Source organism: Bubalus bubalis, chromosome 13, assembly GCF_019923935.1.
Source record: "Bubalus bubalis isolate 160015118507 breed Murrah chromosome 13, NDDB_SH_1, whole genome shotgun sequence".
Lineage (NCBI taxonomy): Eukaryota > Metazoa > Chordata > Mammalia > Artiodactyla > Bovidae > Bubalus > Bubalus bubalis.
In genome coordinates, this window is record NC_059169.1 from 61,152,176 (window position 1) to 61,175,934 (window position 23,759).

Here is a 23,759-nt window from a genome sequence, read left to right on the forward strand (position 1 = left end):
CTAGAATCTATATACTATTAAACTAAATTGTTCGCCTTAGTTAAATATGATGAGTAATGCCCATTTTTTTCTTTGTGATGGAGACCAACTCCGAATGGCAGGAAGCAGCAGAGGGAGCTAGTCCATTAAGAATATATCTAAATTTTAAAAAAGAATGTCTGAATAGAAGGAAAAACTTGGATGAAAAAACTTTTAATTGGTGAATTTCATCTTTTATTGTATATTTATTTCTCTGTTCCGTTACTGTTCAAAAGTAAAAAATAACATTAGTCAGAATGCTTGGGGGAACTTTTAATTTACTCTGTCTTAAAAAAAAAAAATTGGGACTTCCCTGGTGGTCCAGTGGTTAAGACTCCATGTTTCCAATGCAGGGGGTGCAGGTTCGATCCCTAGTCAAGGAACTGAGATCCTACATACCAAGTAGTGTGGCCAAAACACAAACAAAAAAAACACAAAAAGCCCCAACAAAAACGTCTTCTAGAATGTTACCTCCTCGCCTCAGTAAACATTTATAACTTTTAAAAATATTTGGTAATGATTAACGATCTCTTTACTACTCAGAAATATTAGATGACATTTAATCTGTAATAAAATCTGGAAATTTATTTCATAGACTTACTATTATGAACAAGTTGCTTCATCATTTGTATCTTCCAAAGGCAATTCTCTAGATCCTTGAAATAAATCTGGCTGCTGTTCAAAACCTAATGGTACTATTCTAAATAAAGTTTTATAAAGACAAAGAGAAAGGAGCACATAATATATACCTAACAGTTGTTTCACCTGTCCCAAAATTAAATCCTTCTTCTATTTCAAAATGTCAATTTACATAATAAAATGCTTGGAAAAGCAAGCCCAAATACCAGGAAGTACTACTCTGAAACAAAAGAATTATGAAAATAGTGAATAAAGGAAACATGAACACATAATTGTATATACATTTATACATAAAACATGAATTAGTATATTTCTACTGTATCATAGTTAGGATGAACAAATATATACAAACATACGTATGTGTTAAAATAAAATACAGTAATACTCATTTAAATGTAAATGAGACTACAAATAAAAATCATATTATCTCATTAAAGGCAATGTAATAAAGACCTTGTTAAAAGTACTATGTTTAGTTTTGAGCCTTGCAAGTAGTATTACTTAATAATTTAATATTAGTTAAAAAGTAATATAAAGATGCGAGAGAACATTTAAAGCTGGAAAAAAAACACTAAAAAGTTTTAAAACAACATTGAAAGATTATGGGATTCACCACTTTGCTCTACACCTGTAACTACCACAACACTGTTAATCAACTATACTCCATCTAAAATAAAATTAAAGAAAAAAATATACTGTAGGATTTAGGATAGGTTGGTTTAGGAGAAAGAAGACTTAAAGGACATGAACTATTACCATGTAAAACACATAAAAAATTTTCAACCGTTGTAATTAGCTTGTTTTTTTTTTTTCCCCTAAAAATGGATAAATCAAAGCAAAATTAGGATGAATTGCCCAAGATCTCTGAAATGAATTCCATCTCGATTTTAAAATTTTAAGTGATGGAACACAATCTAATAAAAATGATAAAGTGAGATACACAGTTGTCCTTAAAGAAAAGCTAAAACCTGGAGAAGTAAAACATTCCAGAGGACAAATCTTCCTACAATTAATGCTAAGGAGCGGTCTAAAATATTTTTTACCCTAGAATTATCCTGTGTTAATTTAAATAGAGAAAAGTAATATATTATCAGAATAACGCAAAGAGCTTTTGTAAACTATATAGAGATTGCCCTGTTTTTCATTCCAGAATTGGGGAGTATGGAGAGACAGGGAATGGCTTAAGAAGAAGGGTGATGAAAACGTAAATTACGGAGGAAAAAACCCCTGGTGACTGATATACCTACTGTATTGGCGTTTGACAAAGAATTTTGTTTTAGTAAGTGATATGCTAATTACAGCTTAGAAATACTTTACAAAGATGAATTTGCAGAAAAACATAATTTTACCCGTATTATGAATAGAGGAATCAACTACAGTTCCTATAACAAGTTAGTATTTCTTATATATTTAAGATAGTCAAAGAAAAATACTAAAGTTTTATGAAAAGTTGAATTTAGGTATGAACTATAAAACTGTCTGACATCTACAAATGATAAAATCAGTTTAAAATTCAATTATAGAAAAACATTCTGGTTCCTACCCACTCTACTCAGGGGTCTTCATAATAACCAAAAGCATTACAACAAAAGATTATAAAAACATTTAAAATACAATTTTATATAATTTTTATTTACACTTCAGAATTGAAACAACTTGCTGGGAACATCTCTTGTGAGGCAACGTGGTCTTTTGTTAAAATCTGAAACTACTTAAGTTTCAAGACAGGCTCACTAATTTTTTTTAAGGGCAAGCAACAAATGCGTTAGCTGAAAATAGCCAACTTAATGATTATTTGTAACACAGACTTCATTATGTGAGCCTAGAGAGCCTCCCCACCTCTGTCTCTCCTGTGGAGGAGGTCTTTGTGTGCTTTTGTGTGGCGGTTCCACGGAATTCATTACAATAGAGATGGACATTTGATATTCATAACGATCCAACATCTGAGCAATCTTCTTTCGAGACACACCATGTTTATTCCTCCTACCAAAAAAGAAAAGGATTTTAATTCTATTTTTTAAGAATGTATAGGATTAACCTATTTTAGAGTAACAGAGCAGAATAGAGTCTAAATTACATTTTGCAAATAAATACTAGAAGATACACCTCTAAAAAAAGGGCTCTCTCAGTTTTAAACAATATAGTAAAAAGGCTTAAAATACCATAAATCACAGCAAAATGTTAACTGATTATACTTTCTTCACATAGAACTACTGATTCACTGAACCACTGAGTTAACGACCCCCAACTTTTAAACAACAAAATAAAAAGATTATGCAACACCGTTTTGAGAATTGCAGAAGAATTGCGTGGGTTTCTAGGACTTACAAAAATCAATATAAAATATGTATAACTTGTACAAGTTATTTTTAACACATCTGCATTTTAAAAATTTATTATCAACACCAAACTATTATTAGAGATACAATTTTTACATATCTCACAAACATAGTATTGAATGAAAGAAACTAGAGACAATGACTATATACTGTGTAATTCTATTTATTAATATATAAACTTTGAAAGAAATTAAACTGGTGCTAAAGTGAAGGATTTTTTTTAAAGCAAAAAAAAAAAAGCTTTAAGGAACAGCAAGCAAGTAATTGTAGGGAACTGTTACTGGGAAAAGGAATTCAAAAAACTTCTCAAGTGTTAGTAAAGCTCTCATGACACGAGTAATAGTTAAATGAATATCTGACTTATGAAATTTGTTAAGCTACATATTTTTTATGTACTTTTCTGTGAGTTTAATTTTGACAGCAAAAAGTGGTTTACGAATTATTCTTGTCTCTCAAAAAAAATTTTTTAAGAATTTAACCCTTGTAGTTTTCTGTAACTTGAGTTGGACACAGCAAAACACACAGAACATATTTTACATTTATTAAGTTCTAGACTTACTGAAGCTAACTCATCTTTCCAGAAAAAAAGACATAAAAATATGTCAAACTATACTAGATAGCAGTTAAATTGACTTTATTTTGTAAAGTTATTTTATATTAAGAATTATAATGTTTCAACAGTCTCAAATGCAAATAAAGCCTAACTGTACAACAATTTCATTAACTCACTTATTCAACATAAGCCAAGTATCTTTAGTTTTTAAACTCTCTCTTCTTTCTACCTGAGGAGCAATAATCACACAGAGGGCAAGCAAAGAATACCAGATATTAATAATATCTACCAGTTTAACCTTCATAAATTTGATTTGGCATGCAAATTAGAAAGGTAAAGACAGATAACCAAAGGAATAAAAATTCAAAGATACAAAAGGAATAAAAGGCAAGGAGGAAAGAAAGCAGTTGAACACCATATACAGAATAACAGTTTTAAGCAGAAGAGGGAAACGTGGGAGAAAAAAATGGTCTTAAAAAGAGAGGTGATGGTTGCATAACTCTGTGAATATACTGAAAACCACTGAATTGTACACTTTTAATGGGTAAACTGTAAGGTATGTGAGTTAAAAGTTGTCACCAAAGATGGGGTGAGAGGAGTGAAAATGAAGAAAGGAAAAATGATTTACTGTCAGGAAAACCAGGGAAAATGGATAAAGGTAAACACAAATGGAAGATCAGGGTTGAAAATAATACAAGACCACAATCCCTCACAAATCCTGAAATCTAAAATACTCTGAAAATTCAGTTTTCTGTTGACTCATATGGCAGCATGATCTACTCAGAACATTAAACCATGTAAATTTTTCTCAACTGAATAGACTGATCATTCACAATCTGCTGCAGAAACACTGAGATGTTTGATTATGCCATGCTGCCCCAAACTCTTGCTAGGAGTGCTAACAATTAGGTACAGGCTCTGTATTACCTTTCTAAAATTGGAAGAAAAAAAAAAAAAAACTGAATTCTTAAATACACTGATTCCCTGGATCTTGGCTATAGGATAATGGATACATTGCAGTAAAGAGAAAAGCATCAGGTAAATAGGTGAGGGGATCTAAATGGGAAAGAGATGAAGTTGGAAAGGCAACGCAGAGAAGTGGCCTAGCGAAAAAGCCGAAGGGAAAGTCCTAGTTTTTCTCTGTTTTCTGGATCTCCACTAGCGTTCAATAAACTGGCAACCAATGCAGGAAGTCAGGTAAGAAGTAACAAACACACTTAACAAAGAACATTTAAGGAAATTTAATACTGCAAAGAGCCTCAAACAAGTTGCATTTAAGTCAATGCTTCTCTTAATAGAAAGTGAGTAGTAGTAGTATTAGTCCCTATTCATAGGTATCAAAGATTTAACAAACAAAAGCTAGTAAAGAAATTGATCATGAAAAGGAGAAAAGAAAAAAAAAAGATGAGATTAAAAATTTTTTGAGTGCCTTACTTTTCTAATTCTTCAGGATCAAATTTCCACCAAGTTTCAGGTTCATGAAACTCTACTCTGTATCCTTTTCCTATGGCCTACACAAAAGAAAGGAAGAAAACAAAAACCCAGAGAATACTTCTTAAAGTAAAAAGATGGAAGACAGATACAAATTTCACTTAGACAATACTTCTCAATTTGCTCAACCAAGACAAATTTACCTTTAAAATAATATGGTTTATAAAAATTTTAAGGCTACTTAACAGTCAAATTCCAATCACTATTCTCAAGTCCAGGCAAAACTAACAAGATGAACATATTGCTTAATAAGCACCATTCTCAATTTTTAAAAAATTAAGCAAATGGACACACCTCTTTAGAGAACAAGGACAAATGTTTTAATAGTAAACATCAAAGTAACTGAAATTTCAGAATATGAAAAAAGCTGAAAAGAATAGAAAAACTCTCTCATATCTCATATTTACCATTTCCACATATGGTTTCATTTCCCAAGCTTGTGTATTAGTGTTGTCTATTATGACTGGCGATCTCCCCTGATTGATAGCTTGCTTTGCTGAAATAAAAAATAAATTAAAAAAACAAAAAAAAACAGAACTATTAGATAAAAATATATAAAATAAAATGTAAACATTCATTAAGCAATTCTCTACATCCTTGTACTTAAAAACAAAACTGTGCAATCTCTAGAGTCAGTGCATGGAAATAAAAGGACTCTGCTAGATTAAGTGGAATTAAGAGACATAAACCCATGTAATGGGTTTTCTTCAGACCAAATGCTGGTTTTGAAAAACTAGCTGTAAAGGACATTTTAGGGGAAATATTCTGTTGAACTTACAGCTAATGAAGACTTCAGTCTAGAGCTTTCATTTACAGAAAATGTAGGGACAAGTGTCATCTGAATATGGTCTGAGTATGAAAAGAGACAAACATTTAATGATATGGAACGATGGAGAGTTTTAACAGAAAATGGCAATTTACAAGATAATATGTAACTGATTTCATTTTGGGCAAAATATAAACGTGAAAAGTTACTAAGACACCAAAAGTTGTCTTCTATAGGTAAAATTCCCAGTAATTCTTTTGAAATAAGAGACTTAGGTAAAAAAAAAAAAAAAAAGTGCTATGGATTTATCACTACTTACATCCTAAGCAGCTAAATTCCACAGTTCAACTGACTTTGTGGATATTTCTTAGGACAATGATTTCTGAAATTGGGAGCTGAGCTACAACAGAACTTTTCAAACTATATCTCCCTGTCCCTACCCGTTGATTCCCATATGAGGTGAGAACTATTTCACAGTGATTCCTGTTAATGACAGGCAAGACAATTAAGAGCCCACTATAAAATTTATTTTATTTTACAGAGTTCCATCATTTATGAGAGAGACTCCATTTAAGACTGTTCTCACAGAAAGCAGCAAAAGAGCAGTCACTTGGATGGGGAGGAGGCTAGTGGACCTGTGACTCTCAGAAACCTTCCTGCAGTGGCCACAGCTGGAGGAGGGGTGGTGTCCACCCTTTGGCTCTGTCTCCATCCTGGGCGTCTGCTCAAGGATCACCCTCTCATGGTTCTGACCTCTCTGACCTTGGCCCTCGGGGGACCTCTTGACTTGGCTATTGTTCCAGATTCATGTATCATGCCTCTTCCTAGAGAAACCTGAGAATTCCTCAGACAGGAAGCTTCAGATGCTCCAAGAGCAAATCAGTTAGTGCTTTGAATTTACATGTTAACAAACAGGTTATTTAGCATCACTACAAAAGAGTAACACAAATTACCTCTAACAGGTGGGGCTATGGATGGATGGTTGTTGTTGTTTAGTGGCTAAGTCACGTCCAACTCTTTTGAGACCCCATGGACTATAGCCTGCCAGGCTCCCCTGTACATGGGATTTCCCAGGCAAGAATACTAGGGTGGGTTGCCATTTCCTTCTCCCCACTATAAAATTTAAAAGGCTGAGGCAAAATGCAATGATATGTAAGTTTTGCTGAGATTTAGAATTCAAACCACTAAGTTTCACATAATGAAAACATTTATACAGATGTCTAAGGGAAGATAGAATTTTAAAGGCTAAGTAATAATGACTAATGTGGAATGTAAATACATATTTGGGAGACGACGTCTCTAAATGTTAAAAGAAAGTTACAACTTGGGTCACAAACAGGATACCAAGATGCTATCAATTCCCACTGCTTCACCCTGAACATTGATCATACTTTCATTTTTTAAAAAAAATATTAAAGTAATTCTCCTAATGTCTGATAGACAGGCTTACACCTCTAAGGAGTCAAATTCTACAAAAGGAGCTTATTAACCAAATAAATCTCTGATTTGCAGGAATGGAGATATTATTCTCTTTCCATGAATAATTATCATCCAATACCACATTCCAGTGCACTCCAGGAAAATAAAGGTCCTGAGAAACCAATGCCTAAATACTCAAATAAAGAGAGTCATTTTCTCAAATAAATTAACCACCATACTCTAAGAAAGAGAATAATGACATCTTGGAGATATTTTAAATTTATAAGCAGTTAAAGATGAATTTAGATCCTTCTAATAAACATGAGGCAGACTGATATTCCCAGAATAATGACTGGCATTTAAAAGTATTCAATAAATGTGTGTAAATTAAACGTAATGCTCACAACTTTCAAAATGTCCAGCTATTGCCAGTTATCATTACCTTGAAAGGGGTTAAAAATTACCTTGGAAAAGTCCACACTTACTATACTAATAAAACCAGTGGTTTATCTAGACACCAATATGTTCAGCAAGTATAATTCACACGGCACAAACATTTTAATAAAATAGTCTAGTATTGGAGAAAGAAAAAAAATGTCCCACACAAACTTTCCAGTTCACCAAAGATATACTGCCTCATTCCCCTTATCATCTACTTCTGTTCCTCTTAACTCTGGGCCAATAACTCTAAGCATTTTGGGAACTGCCAGTATGATCCTTATTTGACTTGGGTAGTAACACTGCAGCAGTTTAAAAAATAAAAAAGAATTAATTAAAAAATTTTTTTTTCTAAAATAAATATTTGGAGAAATCCTAGAATCAATACTAGAAAATAGTCTTAAAATCAAACTTATCCGACATTTAAACTTTTTATTCAAAAATATCCTCACTGAAATTCCTTACTTTGAAAATTGAGAATTAGAAAGAAAAGCATTTATGCTGCTTTTTCCGGTACATACTGTACTTCAGGGTAACACTAGTTGCTAGTTCTAGGTAAGAGGACATTCCTCATTACAGAAGAATTCTAGCCACTGAACACAGAAGGAATGACAGACCTAAAAAAAATCATTTTGCAACTTTAATGAAATAACTGATTAAGGAAACAATTCATTCTTGAATAAAACAGGGAGCAGACTGTTCGTCTGAAGCTACTGATCTTAGCATCACTAAAAATGGGACAACCATTTACTTACAAAGAAAAAAAGGTTGAAACAAATAAATCCTACAAGTTAAATGACTACCACAAGGAAGCAAATAGGCTGTTCACTGTAATCGCTCTACTCCAGGTTTAAATAATGTTTCATCATCAATGCATTCTTAATCTTTTAAAAAAGAAATCAGATTATAGTGTAAGCATGTACCTACACAGTTCTAGATTAATAGTTTTCAATTCTGACTGTAACATGAGAATATCCAGGAAACTTAAAAAAAAAAAAAAAAAAAAAAAAACACTAATATTTAGATCCACTCCAGACCAACCAAGGGCTTCCCCAATGGCTCAGTGGTTGAAGAATCCACCTGCAATGCAGGAGCCTGGGAAGACGCAGGTTCGATCCCTGAGTCAGGAAGATCCTCTGAAGAAGGACATGGCAACCCACTCCAGCATTCTTGCCTGGAGAATCCCATGGGCAGAGGAGCCTGGCAGTCCACAGGGTCGTAAAGAATTGGACATGACTGAAGTGAATGAGCACACAAGGATGTCAGACTAACTAAACCAGAATCTCTGAGGCTAACACTTGGGCATGAGTTTAACAACAACAAAAAAAAATCCCCAAGTGATTCAAATGTTCAGCCAAGGTTAATAACTACTATTCCAAAATTAAAGCAAATTGACCCATGTGCCTCTAAAAAGTGTATTAAGTAATTTTTTTGTATCAGTGAAAAAAATGTTTAATATTCATGGACATTAAGCCTTAGAAAATATTAGCATTACTCAAGGAAATAACTTTTGGTAACACATAACAAAAATATCAAAGTTTTCTAAATTTGTTTATGAGGTAATATCAGAGGTTTTCTGAATTTGTTCATGAGGTATAAAGCAGTATATCAAAACATCCTATACTTCTATTGTACTGGCTTATGTACACTATCTACAGTTTAAAAAATATTCTAACTACATTCTCTGATTTTCACCTCTATCAGGTAGAGTAAGTATAATTATCACTGCTTCTAAGAGATGAAAAACTGGGTCTCAAAGCTCTTTTGATGGCTTGTCAAAGTCATCCAGTTGGTAAAAAGAAAAAAAAGTCAAGAATAAAAATTCAAGTATTGTGACTCCTAGTCAAATATTCTATCCCAGGAGACTTGGCCCAAAACAAACCTCTGTTCTGGTTCCAGTCATGGGCATCACCAAGTTGATTAACATTATACCTGTACCCATCTTGATGGTGAAAATAGTCATCAGTGCTGAACACAATGCCATCACGACTCTGACCAAGCAGAATTCTGTTAATAAAAGAAATCATAAAGGTGCCATTTATAAAATCTATAACCATCAGAAATAAGCCACATAGGAAAGATTATTAAATGAATAGCTGGTACATATTTGTAAATATATTGCAGGCAGAACAGCACAAGAGTTGAACCTTAAAAAGCTTTCAGATTCCAAATATCATTTCACACTTAAATCTACATAATAATGGCCAGTAATAAAAACTATTTAAAGTGGCTTCTATATTGCAAGTTTTTTTTTTTTTATATTGCAACTTTTAAAAACATTCTCCAATTCAAAATGATGTCAACTTTCCATGTTTTAACTTTAGTCAATTTGTATTTGGTGCCTAAAATTGCCTAAATTTAACACAATAGGTAACCTAAGACAAGCAAGCTTAAGGAAGCAATTCATCTGGGGAAAACTACATTTGGATCAAGGTAAGTTTTGATGGCTTTGATATACTATTTCTATAAAGCACAAACATGCATGACCTGAAAGTGGGACTTGCGGTTTAAGGCTGTGAAACAGTCAATGATCCTCCAGAGTATAATCATGTTTTTAATTTTTAAGAGATTAAATTACTAAATGAAATTAACTACTAAATACTGAACAAAGAACACACTCTCAGAACAAGTCAGTGGTAATCAAGGTCTGTTCTCACGATTTACTACCTTTAACTTCTAAGCACAAAGAGATTCACAAGTGTTCAGTGTAAGAGAATTCCCATAACCAGCGACTCATGAAAGAGATTGGAGATGTGCTGAGAAAAGGGAAAAGACAGTAGGAACAATTTGGATCCAACAATAACAAAAAATCCGCCTGCAATGCAGGAGACCCTGGTTGATTCCTGGGTCATGAAGATCACCTGGAGAAGGGATAGGCTACCCACTCTAGTATTCTGGCCTGGATTCCATGGACTGTACAGTCACAAAGAGTCAGACACAACTGAGGCAACTTTCACTTTATCTCCCCTCCTTCAACCATTAGGCAGTTGGATTATCATTGTATTGGGCTTCCGAGGCGGCGCTAGTGGTAGAGGTTGCCTGCCAATGCAGGAGACTTAAGAGATGTGGTCCATCCCTGGGTCAGAAGATCCTCTGGAGGGCATGGCAACCCACTCCAGTATTCATGCCTGGAGAATCCCGTGGACAGGGATTCTGTCCCTCTGGCAGGTCACAGTTCATGGAGTGGACTGAAGCAACTGAGCATATGTAATTCTATAATCTCTTTTTGAGAAGGAGAAGGGAGTAGAAGGTGCTGGGAGGAATGATATTGTCCTGGGATGATTCAAGAATACTTCCTAATAAAAGTAACAAAGAATTTCAACTATTAAAATAACAAACATCTCTCCTTTCCTCAGATAAAACTGCATATATTTTATATAAAAATAAAATTATATAAATGTTAAAAATGTACTGTATACTTCCACTTATAGAATTCTGATTCAAATTACTTTAAACAAACCAAAGTAAATGGTTTATCATGTTGAAGTTGGCAGAAACCAACACAACTCTGTAAAGCAATTATCCTTCAATTAAAAAATAAATCTTAAAAAAAAGTAAATGGTTTAAATTGTTTGAGGATAAAGCTGGATTTCTCTTTTAACTGGCCATGATTTTCCCAAAATATACCATCTAACACATTTGGCATCCTGTTTGTTTATAAGTGACAAAAAATGCCACAATATTAGCATTCCAAACCAAAGCTCAATTGTCTAAAAATATTTTGATCATAATCAACTAGATGATGCCTAGTTATGTTTCAAAGTACCAGAAACCTGATACTATCTTTCCTAGATAACATATATGTTTCTTTTTTTTTTCCCCTCTGTTCTACTACTTTACTAGCAGATGATCCTCTAGGTTTAATAATACCATACTACAAGAGTATAGGATCTTCTGTACCCAAGAGATGCTTAACCTCTTCCAAAAAAAAAAAAAAGTGGGGAGAGAAGGGATAGTAAATCAATTTATATCATTAAACCATGTCAACATCAAACATGAGCAAATCTCAATGAAGAATATCTTAGGTGTATAAATCATAACAGCAGCAAATAATTTTAGCTTGGGGAGACTTTTTCCTCCTAGACTGCTCATGCATAGTTTCAAAATTCCCTGAATTATCTCAAAAATACCTTTATCAATCTAGATATATCTAATGTTATATCAACCATCTGAACCAAAAGTAAATTATTTAAGACTATCAGTATTTTCAAAATTCTTAGTCAGATTCTATTAGAACCCCCCCCAAGTTACGACAGGTACTAAAATGGATTCTCAGAATGCCAAAATTTAGACTTGAGAAATCAAGTATACAATAAAAACTTCAGATGTGGTCCCACTGGCCACTTGATTCATATTTTTTCAAAATAGCTATCTTTCTGAGGACCTAGTATGTGCCAAACATTTTATATATATACCTCTATGATTCCATTTAATCCTCACAACAACCTTGCCAACGTGGTATTAAACAAATTCAGAAATGAAAATAATTTCAGAAATCAGGCCACCAAAATCACATAAACAATGGTGGAAGAGCCAAAACCAATAGCTCACAACATCCCTGCCTCCTGGTGTCCACACCCTTGGACAATCCCCTCAACTGAGGAGACCTTACAGCCTACAGATAGCAAGAAACTGAGGCCTTCAATCCAATAGCTCACAAGGAAATGAGTCTTTTCAACAATTCTGAGAGAGATTCCATGCAGGTCTTCCCCCAAGACAAGCCTTCAGACCAAAACACAGCCCAAGGCAACATGGTGATCACAGCATCATTAGAGACCTTGAAAAAGAGGCATCCAGATTCCTGTCTTTCAGAAACTGTGAGACAATAAATGTTTATTGCTTTAACAAGTCAGCTTCAGGGAACTTTGTAACACAACCATAGATAAAAAATTTACTCTGTACTTACAATCTTTCACTTGAGTAACAAGTGAGCTGTATTCTTTAAACGTCATTTTGAGAGTCCTACTCCCCAAAATGGTCTACTATATATAGAATCACTGTAATTTTCCTGTTTTTTTTTTAATTTCTAAAAACTATATGTTTTCTATAACACATCATAAAATAGAAGTGATTAAAAAAAAACCTCTTGAGTAAAACTGATACTGCATGAATTCTTTACCTCCTTATGTACTGAGTGGCCTTGCATACCCTCTGGCCCAAGACTACTGGGACACTTCATTCTCCAAATACTCCTTGAAAGAAGAAAATTACTCTACATAAGAAAAAGTCAATCTTTCCTTTGGAGTTTAAACTGAGAGCTCTTCCAACAGAAGGAAGGAAAAAAGAAATCTCTTCCTCTCTTCAAACTGTTGTGTTCTATGGCTGCTATAACAAATTATCACAAACTTGGTGGCTAAAAACAACACAGGTTTATTATTCGACTGTTCTGAAAGTCAGAAGTCTGAAATCAGTTTCATTAGGTTAATATCAGTTGTGGTCAGGCTAGCATTCCTTTAAAAGCAACCTACATATCCATCTTGACTCATGGTCCCTTCATCACCAAAGCCAGCAGAGTAGGACTTTCTCTTTCTGACAAGTGCTTCAACTATCTTTTACTCCTGATCAACTCCAGACATTTTGCTAATATGATGAAATTACTGCTTCTGATAATACTCTGGTGAAATCTGTAGCATAAAGGAATGGGGATTTGCTGAAGTAATTTTCATTTATGCCTCCTCCTTCCAAGAACACAGTATAAGAACCTAGCAAAATCTTTAGCCCACACCCCTAAGAATGATACCCCAAACTTGATCCCTAAATGGTCTTGAGACCAATCATGGAACCAAAGGATTCAGTTTGGCTGATTGCCAACTGCAACAGCAACAAAATTCTACCTCTAGAATATTGTTGAATTCTGCCTCAAATGAACCTTTCATCAAAAGGCCGTCAGTTTACCTAAGAGGACAAAGAGCTGGCACCTTGTCATACTTACAGAAGTTGTGTGAACTGGTTTGCACAGGCTTATTTGTAAATATTTAAAGTCTGTACTTGTATTCAAATTTAATGTTAAGACTGGTTTCATCAAAATCTGTTCATGAAGTTGTGGTAAACAATAAGCCTCTGCCACTTGTAACCAAGTTGGCTTTTAGGTCAGTTATCAGTAAATAAAGATAATGCTGTCTTGAGGGTTGAGATGAGAAACCAAAACATCAAAAGTGGAGGCAATTAAGAAAACCTCTAAATAAGTAAAATCCTGAGAAAAATGAAAGGACACATATTATGTCACCTGCAGTGGAGGGCAGGGTACTAGTTCAAGTGCACAAGGATATGAAGATAAAGAGGTAGGTAAGGACTAAAGGAAGAAAGGGACTTGAATACTATCCCCAAAGAATTTGAAATTTATCTAACTCACTATAACTCATTACCACATATCAATACTAAACAATGTTATATTTTAATTTAGTGCCCCAAATCAGTTCAACTCTGATCCTCCAAATCTTTACTCCTTTTTTCAAAGCTCACTTGAAAAGCTAAATCCTACATGAAACCATTCCTCACTAGAGAATATGTGGCTTCATATCCAATCCCAAATAACCATTCCTACTTCATTCAAAAAGTGCTGACCTAAAAGAGATACTTCTGCCGCTTTAACCAAGCTATTCAAAGCCAGGAGTCGGGTATAGAGCAACCCATGTGATAGATATTAAAGTGAAGGATTAGGTAAGATACACAGTCTCATTTACATCCCCACTTTGATCTCTTATCAGTTTTTATAACTTCTACCAAGTCCTTTAACCTGAACTCATTTTTTATTAGCCTCTGCTGCTTCTAAAAAGTGAAAAGGCTAATTCATCTTCCAAGATGGTTATATACGGAAGTACTCTATAACCTAAAAACAGTAACATAAATGGTAGTTGTGACTGTAACTTCCATTCTTATTACACCTAATTTCTCAAATAAAGAAATATACATGGGGTCGCAAAGAGTCAGACATGACTTAGTGACTGAACAACATATTAAATATAATCACCTCTCATCTCCCACTACAATTACATCTCCTTGAACTTCTACTGAATTGCCACTACACTTGACTCTTTTTCAGTTTCCACACACTCCAATATGTTGTTCCAAACCTAATCCTTCTTTTTTACATTCTATATCAGAGGCCCTCACCAGAAGATGCCTTCATCCAATTTCCAACCATCTCTTTTCTGATATTCCAAATCTAGAAGAACGCCCATGTTTTTCAGACTTCATTCTTAATTTCTATCCTTTCTAAAGAAGGGTTGAAATATCATTTTCTCCACAAAATTTTCACTAAAAAGGAATCAAAATGCAGACTTAAAATTCATTCACAAAATAACAGTTTACAATCTAGCTTGTAATGTCTATATAACTTAAATCTTTCTCTAATTTCTTGCTTCTGAAAAAATACTGTGTACGTTTTTTAGACTGTCTTGCAAATAAATATAAACCATTTACAAAATAGTTCCTTGGACTTTTTTATCATCACACAAAGACATCAAATAAACTCTTTTCCCTCTTATCTAGCATAAACCTGGAATCATCCTATATAAACTACAAAGAAACTGTACTGTTTTTCATAGCTGCACAATGTGTTTGACTGCATCAATACTTTAAAAATGTAAACAAAGATAGGAATTTGAAACATTTCACCACACAATAAAACATCATCAGTTCTAACTTCACTAATTTCAGATATTGCTCACTTCAAACTCTTAAAGAAACTGCAAAAAGGTTCCCTCCATCAACAATGGTACGAACACAACACAGTTCTTAAAATAAGTGCAAAATTCCTCTCCTTGGGTTATCTCACTTGCTTCTCATAATAATTCCAGAAAAATAAGTATTATTCATTAAAGGTGAAACCTGTCCAAGGTCACAAACTGAAATAACTGAGTCAAAGCTCAAGTTTTCTATCCATGAATCCAACTCTTCTTGAATAGCTGACTTGAAGGGCAGCACAGTTCTCAAATAGCATTTGCTTTCATCACAGCCATTATTTCACATGGTGAATCTATTTTTAAAGTCCTTAACAGGATCTTAATAAGAATATATATGTCAATTCTCCTTTCCTCTATCAGAAAACATCTTTTAAAATATTTACCATCATATGCCATTCTCAAGTATAACAAATTAAAGATTTTTTACAAGACACATAAAAGCATTTGCCATTGATTACAACTATCATGATCTTAAAGCAATAAATTACCAAGTATTCACTTGGTATCCTTTACTTACCGAGACAATGTCGTTTTCCCAGAACCAGGCAAACCTCTTAAAAGAATAAGTAACTTCTGCAATTTATGTAACTTTTCCTCTTCAAACTGCTGGTTTATAAACCTGTCTGTTCCATCACACTCCTCCACAGAAGGATCTTTCCAGTATCCTTCACTGGTTTCACAGAAACCATTACTCGCATACCCATCTTGCACACTGTAGTCATTTCTAGAGGGATGATCACTACTGGTGATATCACTGCAGTCAGTATATTCATTGTTCTCATCAAAAGTCAAACAATCCCAGTTAGCATGACAACTATTTATAAAATATCCATTCTGCATCTCAAAGTCATCCTGGGAATGGAAAACATTTGACGGTGGATTTGGTGGAACACTGAATCTTTCAATATTTAAGTGATAGTTAAAACTGGGAAGATGAGGGTCTTGTGGTACTACAAAAGAATCCATTGCTTGCCACTCATGCCTGAAGGAAGTAAATGAATCGTCACAAAATGTAGGTATCATTTGTCCATTACAAGGGTATTTACCTGGCTCATTCCCCACCCACTGTTGATAACCACAATGTGGTTGAAGGCCATTACTAAGATATTTTTTCTTTTCTTCTTCAGATTTTAACAGATCATTATTAGGGCTCTGATAATATGCAATGAGTTGTTTCTCAGAGAGTTCGGGTTCCTTACAACTACTTTCTGAATCATCTTTTTCATTTTCAAGCTCTTCAATTTCTTTGTAAAACTGGAACAATTCATTGTCAATCTCTGATTTTTTGGAGTTAAATTTCTGTTTCTTTTGTTTTCTTTTGCCATCTCTACCATTGATAGTGTCTGCTTGATTCCTCCTGTCATTACATTTTTTTTCCTCAGGGGGTTTGTAAATGGGTCCTATAAATGCTTTACTTGTGCTATATATCTCATCATCTGTGGATACCAATGGAGGATGCATATCCTGTACAACTTGTGAATCAACAGACTCAATAACATCTGGTCTGTCGCTAGGCATCCCATCATGCGCAGGTTTCAGCAAATCTGTAGTTTGGGTTTTGTTCTCCTGAGGATAACTATGTCCTCTAACATTAGTGATGGTTACAGGGGTCCAATCACTTCCAGTTTTCTCTTGCTTTCTGTAAAAATTACCACTACCATGATAGGGGAAAACATATGCCTCTTCAGTAGACTTCAATTTCTTGGAGCATGGTTCACTTAGTAGTTCTTCCTCATGTCCCATGGATTTAGCTTCAACTTCACCATAAGGCATCTGAGGAGAAAATCACACAACTAATACTTTAAAAACCTAAACAAAAATTTCCTCAGAAACAATAGAAAAAAACAATTTGATATAAGCATTTAAAAACCATTTTCACAAAACACGAAAATTTTAAAGTTGAAATTTTATAACCCTGTACTACTGCTATGACATTGTGATTTAAAGCAGGAGTTTCACTGAAGGTAAATAAACATCCTTTTTTAAAGAAAGTTATATCTCCTATTTAATCTAACTCATGTATTTCTGAATTCAAGAACATAAGCAAAAACTTAAGCAAGCTTGGAAAGCTCAATCAGTAATACACATTTCAATGACACAGATATACAATCGTATACTAAAAAGGAGAGTAAGTGTGCCAACCAAAATGACACAGATCCAAACTGGCTGTAATAAACGGTATCATAAATGTCTTCCTGTTTAAAACCACTAGGTCCTTAGCAAGCCTCACACAACCACAAGTGTTAGCAATCAAACGTCAGATTAACTGAAATGTCAGTCTTCATAGGCCCTATTCTTGCGAGGAGAGTAAAAGTGTCCCCAAGTGTGTGTATTAATTTTAAAGGAAAAAACAGTAACTTAAGTTGTCCTGAGAATGACAAATATGTGATGTTTAGAAATCTGGCAACTCCCCAAATCAAAGCCCTCATCTTTTCCAGATGGTTCGTCGATCTCGTAGATAAATAAACTCTGCTTCCCTTGAAAAATTTTGGGGACCCTCAACAGTACAATTTAAAAGCCTGTTTTGATCAATACTTCATTCCGCCCGCTCTCTGGTCTTCCTTTCTCTAATACGAAAGCAAAAGGAAAGGGCAAAAACACGAGTGGGACAGGACGGCCCCAAGGGGACTGAAAGAAAATACACCTGAAGAGAACGCCAACCTCCTAGAAACAGGCCCCTCCTAGGCCGCTTCTCAGCTTCTCAATTCCTCATTATAAACAGCAAAAAAGTCCTAGGGAAGAGAAAGGAGAGAGGCCTATACACAACCTTAACCCTAAGGCCTCCTGACCTCCAAACAGGGCAGCCCGGGCAAAAGCGCTTCACCCAATTTCTCTGTCCCAAAGGAGACACGTTCAGGTTCTGTCTAGGAATTCCAAAGAGCTCCGAGACCCAAAGGTTCACTCCCGGCTTCTGTTTACGGCTAACCTAAAGGGTTCAGTCAAGCGCCGGCGAGAAGCCAAGCCACTGAAGGAAGAAGAAAGAAACTGAAAAACCTCCCCACCACAACCCCACCTCGCTTAAAATGGTCTGTTTACTCACCTTATACCACAGTTCTGCATTGACCTCAAAACAGTAGGTGAAAGAAGCACGGAGACCTTCCCCAAACAGATACCGGGTGGGACTGAAAGCCGGGACCTCAGGAACCGAGAAACAAGCCGCCACTCCGTACGCAAGATGGCGACCACCTCACAGTTACCCCGGCAGGAATTACGAATTCGCGCCAAGGCATTGTGGGAAACGAAGTCCGGAATTCACACCCAGCCTGGAAATCTCAACGTCTCCCAGAATGCATTGCTTCACATACGCGCTGAGGACAAAAAGCGAAGGCCGGAAGAAGTTCTTAGATTGGAGGCGGGACGTTGTTTAGATATAACAACTTCGGCTAAAACAGGCATCGACCTGGTCTGGTGTTCACCCCTAAATGAAAAGACACTGTGAGTGCCTGACATCCAAAACAGATACATAAGCTGTTCTGAGTACAGGCTTTTACTAAGTCGCTTCAGTCGTGTCCGACTCTGCGACCCCATGGACTGCAGCCTACCAGGCTTCTCCGTCCATGGGATTCTCCAGGCAAGAACACTGGAGTGGGTTGCCATTTCCTTCTCCGCAAAATAAGGCTTTTAGGGATACTCAAAAACTTTTCAAAGGGGTCTTAACATTTCACCTCGCCAACTAGGCTTACTAACGTTTCTACGAAAAACCAGTCAATGACTAGGTTCATGTTTTTCTGTCCAAGAAGAGAATCACTGCAGCTGAGCCTTGATAACAGATAAAAGTACTTGTGATAAAATAACTTAAAATGTCATAACTGTATTTTGTTTTGGGAACTGAAGACCATTTTCTGAGCCTTCTCGTTAAAAGTCAACTTGTGGAAAGCGCTTAGAACAGGGCTTGGTAAAAGTAAGTGCTATGTAAGTGTTTGTTAAATTAGAAATAACCACAAACCGAACAATTGGCAGTCCTCTGCTCAGGGCCCCTTTTCTCTTCCCACCGTCTCCCCACTCTCTCTAGACCCACTCCTTCACCTGCAGAGAAATTGCTTATCTCTTCACACATATTTTGCGGAGAAGGCAATGGCAACCCACTCCAGTACTCCTGCCTGGAAAATCCCATGGACAGAGGAGCCTGGTAGGCTGCAGTCCCTGGGGTCGCAAAGAGTCGGACACGACTGAGCGACTTCACTTTGACTTTTCACTTTCATGCATTGGAGAAGGAAATGGCAACCCACTCCAGTGTTCTTGCCTGGGGAATCCCAGGGATGGTGGAGCCTGGTGGGCTGCCGTCTGTGGGGCTGCACAGAGTCGGACACGACTGAAGCAACTTAGTAGTAGTAGTCACACGTATTTAAATACATATGTAAGGAAACCCGTTGCCATAGCGTATTAATTTATAAATATAGTAGTTAAAATCACAGTCTCTAATGTTTGCATTGGATTATTTAACAGCCTTATGACCAAGAGGGCTCACCAAGAGCAATCCATCCTCTTACAGCGACAGACTCATCCTCAAATTGAAATTCTCACGTCGACCTTTATAATGTTTCCTCGTGATTAGATTCAAATTAAACTAAAAAGCCTCTTGATGAAAGTGAAAGAGGAGAGTGAAAAAGTTGGCTTAAACCTCAACATTCAGAAAACGAAGATCATGGCATCTGGTCCTATCACTTCATGGCAAATAGATGGGGAAACAGTGGAAACAGTGTCAGATTTTATTTTTCTGGGCTCCAAAATCACTGCAGATGGTGACTGTAGCCATGAAATTAAAAGACACTTACTCCTTGGAAGAAGAGTTATGACCAACCTAGATAGCATATTGAAAAGCAGAGACATTACTTTGCCAACAAAGGTCCGTATAGTCAAGGCTATGGTTTTTCCAGTGGTCATGTATGGATGTGAGAGTTGGACTGTGAAGAAAGCTGAGTGCCAAAGAATTGATGCTTTTGGAACTGAGGTGTTGGAGAAGACTCTTGAGAGTCCCTTGGACTGCAAGGAGATCCAACCAGTCCATTCTAAAGGAGATGAGCCCTGGGTGTTCTTTGGAAGGAATGATGCTAAAGCTGAAACTCCAGTACTTTGGCCACATCCTGTGAAGAGCTGACTCATTGGAAAAGACTCTGATGCTGGGAGGGATTGGGGGCAGGAGGAGAAGGGGACGATAGAGGATGACATGACTGGATGGCATCACCGACTCGATGGACGTGAGTTTGAGTGAACTCCGGGAGATGGTGATAGACAGGGAGACCTGGCGTGCTGCGATTCATGGGGTCTCGAAGAGTCGGACACGACTGAGTGACTGAACTGAACTGAACTGAAGTGATGCATCCTTGGTGGAAACAACCACATGGGTGAAGTTGTGTTCTTCCTCGGGATGGTACATCCGGAGGCACAGAATGTCTGTCTATCCATTATAAGGTGGTATTAATTTTTATCACCGGATCAAGGTGTTGTAGTTTCTTCACTTGGTTTTCCTCTGCTTTCATCCCTTAAGCAATCTGTGAAAAAATACTTTGAGACCAAGAAAATGTCTCACTCCTAATCAAACTCTACCTTAAAGATTTTGCCTTCATTTATGATTCTTACTGCAACTGCTCTTTACAATGTTAGTTGTGTTTATTTCCCCCTACCTCCTTCAACTCCACCACATTTATTAGTTTTCATGCTTGTTGCTGTTCAGTCCAATCATGTCCAACACTTAGTGATCCTAAGGACTGCCACATTCCAGGCCTCCCTGTCCCTCACCATTTCCTGAAGTTTGTCTAAATTCATGTCCATTGCAAGGGTGTTGACATCCAGCCATCTCATCCTCTGAAGGCCCTCTTCTCCTTCTGCCTGCGATCTTTGCCAACTTCATGGACTTTTCCAATGAATATTGGAGTTTCAGCTTCAGCATCAGTCCTTCCAAGAAGTAGTCAAGGTTGATTTTCCTTAAGATTGACTGGTTTGATCTACTAAAAAGAAAGTTTTGATGGTACTAAAAGGAAAATCCCCCTTACTTCCTATCAGTATGAATTTACATGTTCCTTTTTGTTCAAGAAGTTAGAGTCCATTGCTGTTCTTATTTGTTTATTAGTTTATAATCGTCCCATTTTTAGGACAGTTTTAGTCTCAGAGAAAAATTGAGTAGATAGTACAGAGTTTCCATGTATCCCATTCACCTCACATACAGTTTCCCCTGTTACTAATCTCTTTCAGGATTATAGTATTTTATATATATTTTGTGTGTGTATATATATATACAGTATTATAGTACATCATTACAATTAATGAACCAATATTGATAAACTAATGTCAAGGACAGACCATCGTTTTTCCTTAGTCTTTCACTAACGTCCTTTGTGTCCCAGGGTTCCATCCAGGATGCAATATTACATGGGGTTGTCATTTCTCCTTAGTCTCCTCCTGTGACGGTTTCTCACACTCCACTTGGTTTTGATGACGTTGGCAATTTTAAGGAAAACGAGTCAGGAACCTTGTAGGATGCTCTTATATTAGAACTTATATGATTCTTTTCTCATGATTAGACTGGAATTATGGGTTTTTGAGAGGGAGACCACAGAGGTAAAGTGTCATTTTCATAACATTATAACAGGTGTACATACTACCAACATAGTTTGTGATTGTATATGTTGATCAACAGAGTAGTGTTGGTCAGGTTTCTTCACTGTAAAGTTACTCTTTTTCCCCTGCTTGCCCTGCCATACTCCGTGGAAGGAAGTCATTGTGCACAGCACACATTTCTGGAGTGCTCTCCATTCATTAGAGTATTTAAGTAATTTACTGTGAATTCTTCTGCATAGGAGACTTGTCTCTTCTCTCCTTTCCTTATTTATTTATTTTGTCACACTGGATCTTCACTGTGGTGCTAGGACTCAGTTCTGGCATGTGGATCTTAGTTCCCTGACCAGGGATTGAACCATCATCCCCTGCCTTGAAAGGCAAATTCTTAACCACTGGACCACCAGGAAAGTCCCCATCCTTATTTATTTTGATGCTCAAATTACCTGAGGTTTGCCCAGCTTTGGGTTGACTCCTTTTGACCTGCACATTGAGTACTTCCTTATCTTGTGGCACAGGATTTTCCAGGCTTCATTCATTACTCATGATCTGGAATCAAAAATTTCTCCAAATCTTGGTTTCTTCCCTGCCCGACCCCCCTTGGAGAATGGTATTTAGAAGCTAAGACCTTGGCCCTAAGAGTGCTTATTGATACTAGAGTATTACTGCTTTCAGGTCATCTCAGTAGACAGAAAGTGGGGAGAGGGCAACAGATTTCCTTTTTTATTATTTAAGAAAACATAAATATTGATACTTAAAATTCCAATATAATTCCACAATGTTCTCTTAAAAATTTTTTATTAAGGTATAACTGATTTACAGTGTTGTGTTAATTTATGCTATATGGCAAAGAGATTCATTTTTATGTATAATACATTTTTTATATTTTTTTCCATTATGGTTTATCACAGGATATTTAATATAGTTTCCTGCGCTATATAGTAAGACCTTGTTGTTATCCATTCTATGTATAGTAGCTTTATAGTGTTTTTTGTTGCCGTCCCCGTTTCATATTTGTGTCTGCCTTCTTCAACTGCGAGAACCTTGTTTCCTCATAGTACATTTTCCTAATCCTGAATTACACATAAAATCCTGCATTACACATAATCCTGCATTACACATCAGAATTGCTAAATTCACATATTTACCTAAGCAAACCTACTAAAAAGGGTTCAAGCCTTGGTTGTAGTTTTTCTTCTGTAGATTGAGGGTTGAAAGTCAAAATACTAGGTACAAAAATAACTTGAATTACTTCTCTTGCACTACCCTATTACATTTCCATGGGTTTATGTTAGTTATTTGAAATACACCTGAGTTTATTTTTTTTCTATTTCCAGTTTTGGTTTATTTTTCCTTCCATTACTGATGATTTCATTTTACTTTTGAAATATGTAGAATAATATGTTTCCCAAAGTGTAAACCATCCAAAAGGGTATATTCAGAGAAATATCACTCTCTTCCCTCTCTCTTAAACACTTTTTCCTACAACCTTTTATATATATACAATTTTCTTGTTTTCTGATATATCCTCCTTATGTCTCTTTTTGCAAAAAATAAGCAGACATATGTATGTTTTCTTATTTCTCTTTTCTTACTCCAAAGTGAACATACCATATATGCAGTTTTCAATTTTTTTTTTCAGCTACAATATCTTCTGGATATCATTTTTACATCAATTTAGAGAGATCTTCTTTTGGGCTCCAAAATCACTGCAGATGGTGATTGCAGCCATGAAATTAAAAGATGGTTACTCCTTGGAAGGATAATTATGACCAACCTAGATAGCATATTAAAAAGCAGAGACATTACTTTGCCAACAAAGGTCCCATTTTTCCAGTGGTCATATATGGATGTGA

At 35.8% G+C, this 23,759-nt stretch overlaps 1 protein-coding gene across 26 annotated transcripts in view; it reads right to left on the reverse strand.

The window, feature by feature from the left end:
* N4BP2L2 (NEDD4 binding protein 2 like 2) overlaps nt 1–18,595 on the reverse strand; it is an 88,483-nt gene extending 69,888 nt beyond the window's left edge. For 9 of the 26 annotated variants that reach the window (XM_025263188.3, XM_025263191.3, XR_006544086.2 and 6 more), the window contains exons 1-6: nt 18,389–18,595; nt 15,866–17,121; nt 9,546–9,670; nt 5,448–5,536; nt 4,984–5,060; nt 2,497–2,640 (exon numbers count right to left, since the gene is read on the reverse strand). In XM_025263188.3, the coding sequence (XP_025118973.3) occupies nt 2,497–2,640; nt 4,984–5,060; nt 5,448–5,536; nt 9,546–9,670; nt 15,866–17,121 (1,691 nt within the window). In that variant the 5' untranslated portion in view covers nt 18,389–18,595. Of the gene's footprint in view, nt 1–2,268; nt 2,641–4,983; nt 5,061–5,447; nt 5,537–5,818; nt 5,890–9,545; nt 9,671–15,865; nt 17,122–18,388 lie in introns of those variants that run through there. The other 17 variants (XR_006544098.2, XM_006070671.4, XR_003102853.3 and 14 more) reach the window with 17 other exon arrangements.
* Between the last annotated feature and the right edge of the window lie 5,164 nt (nt 18,596–23,759).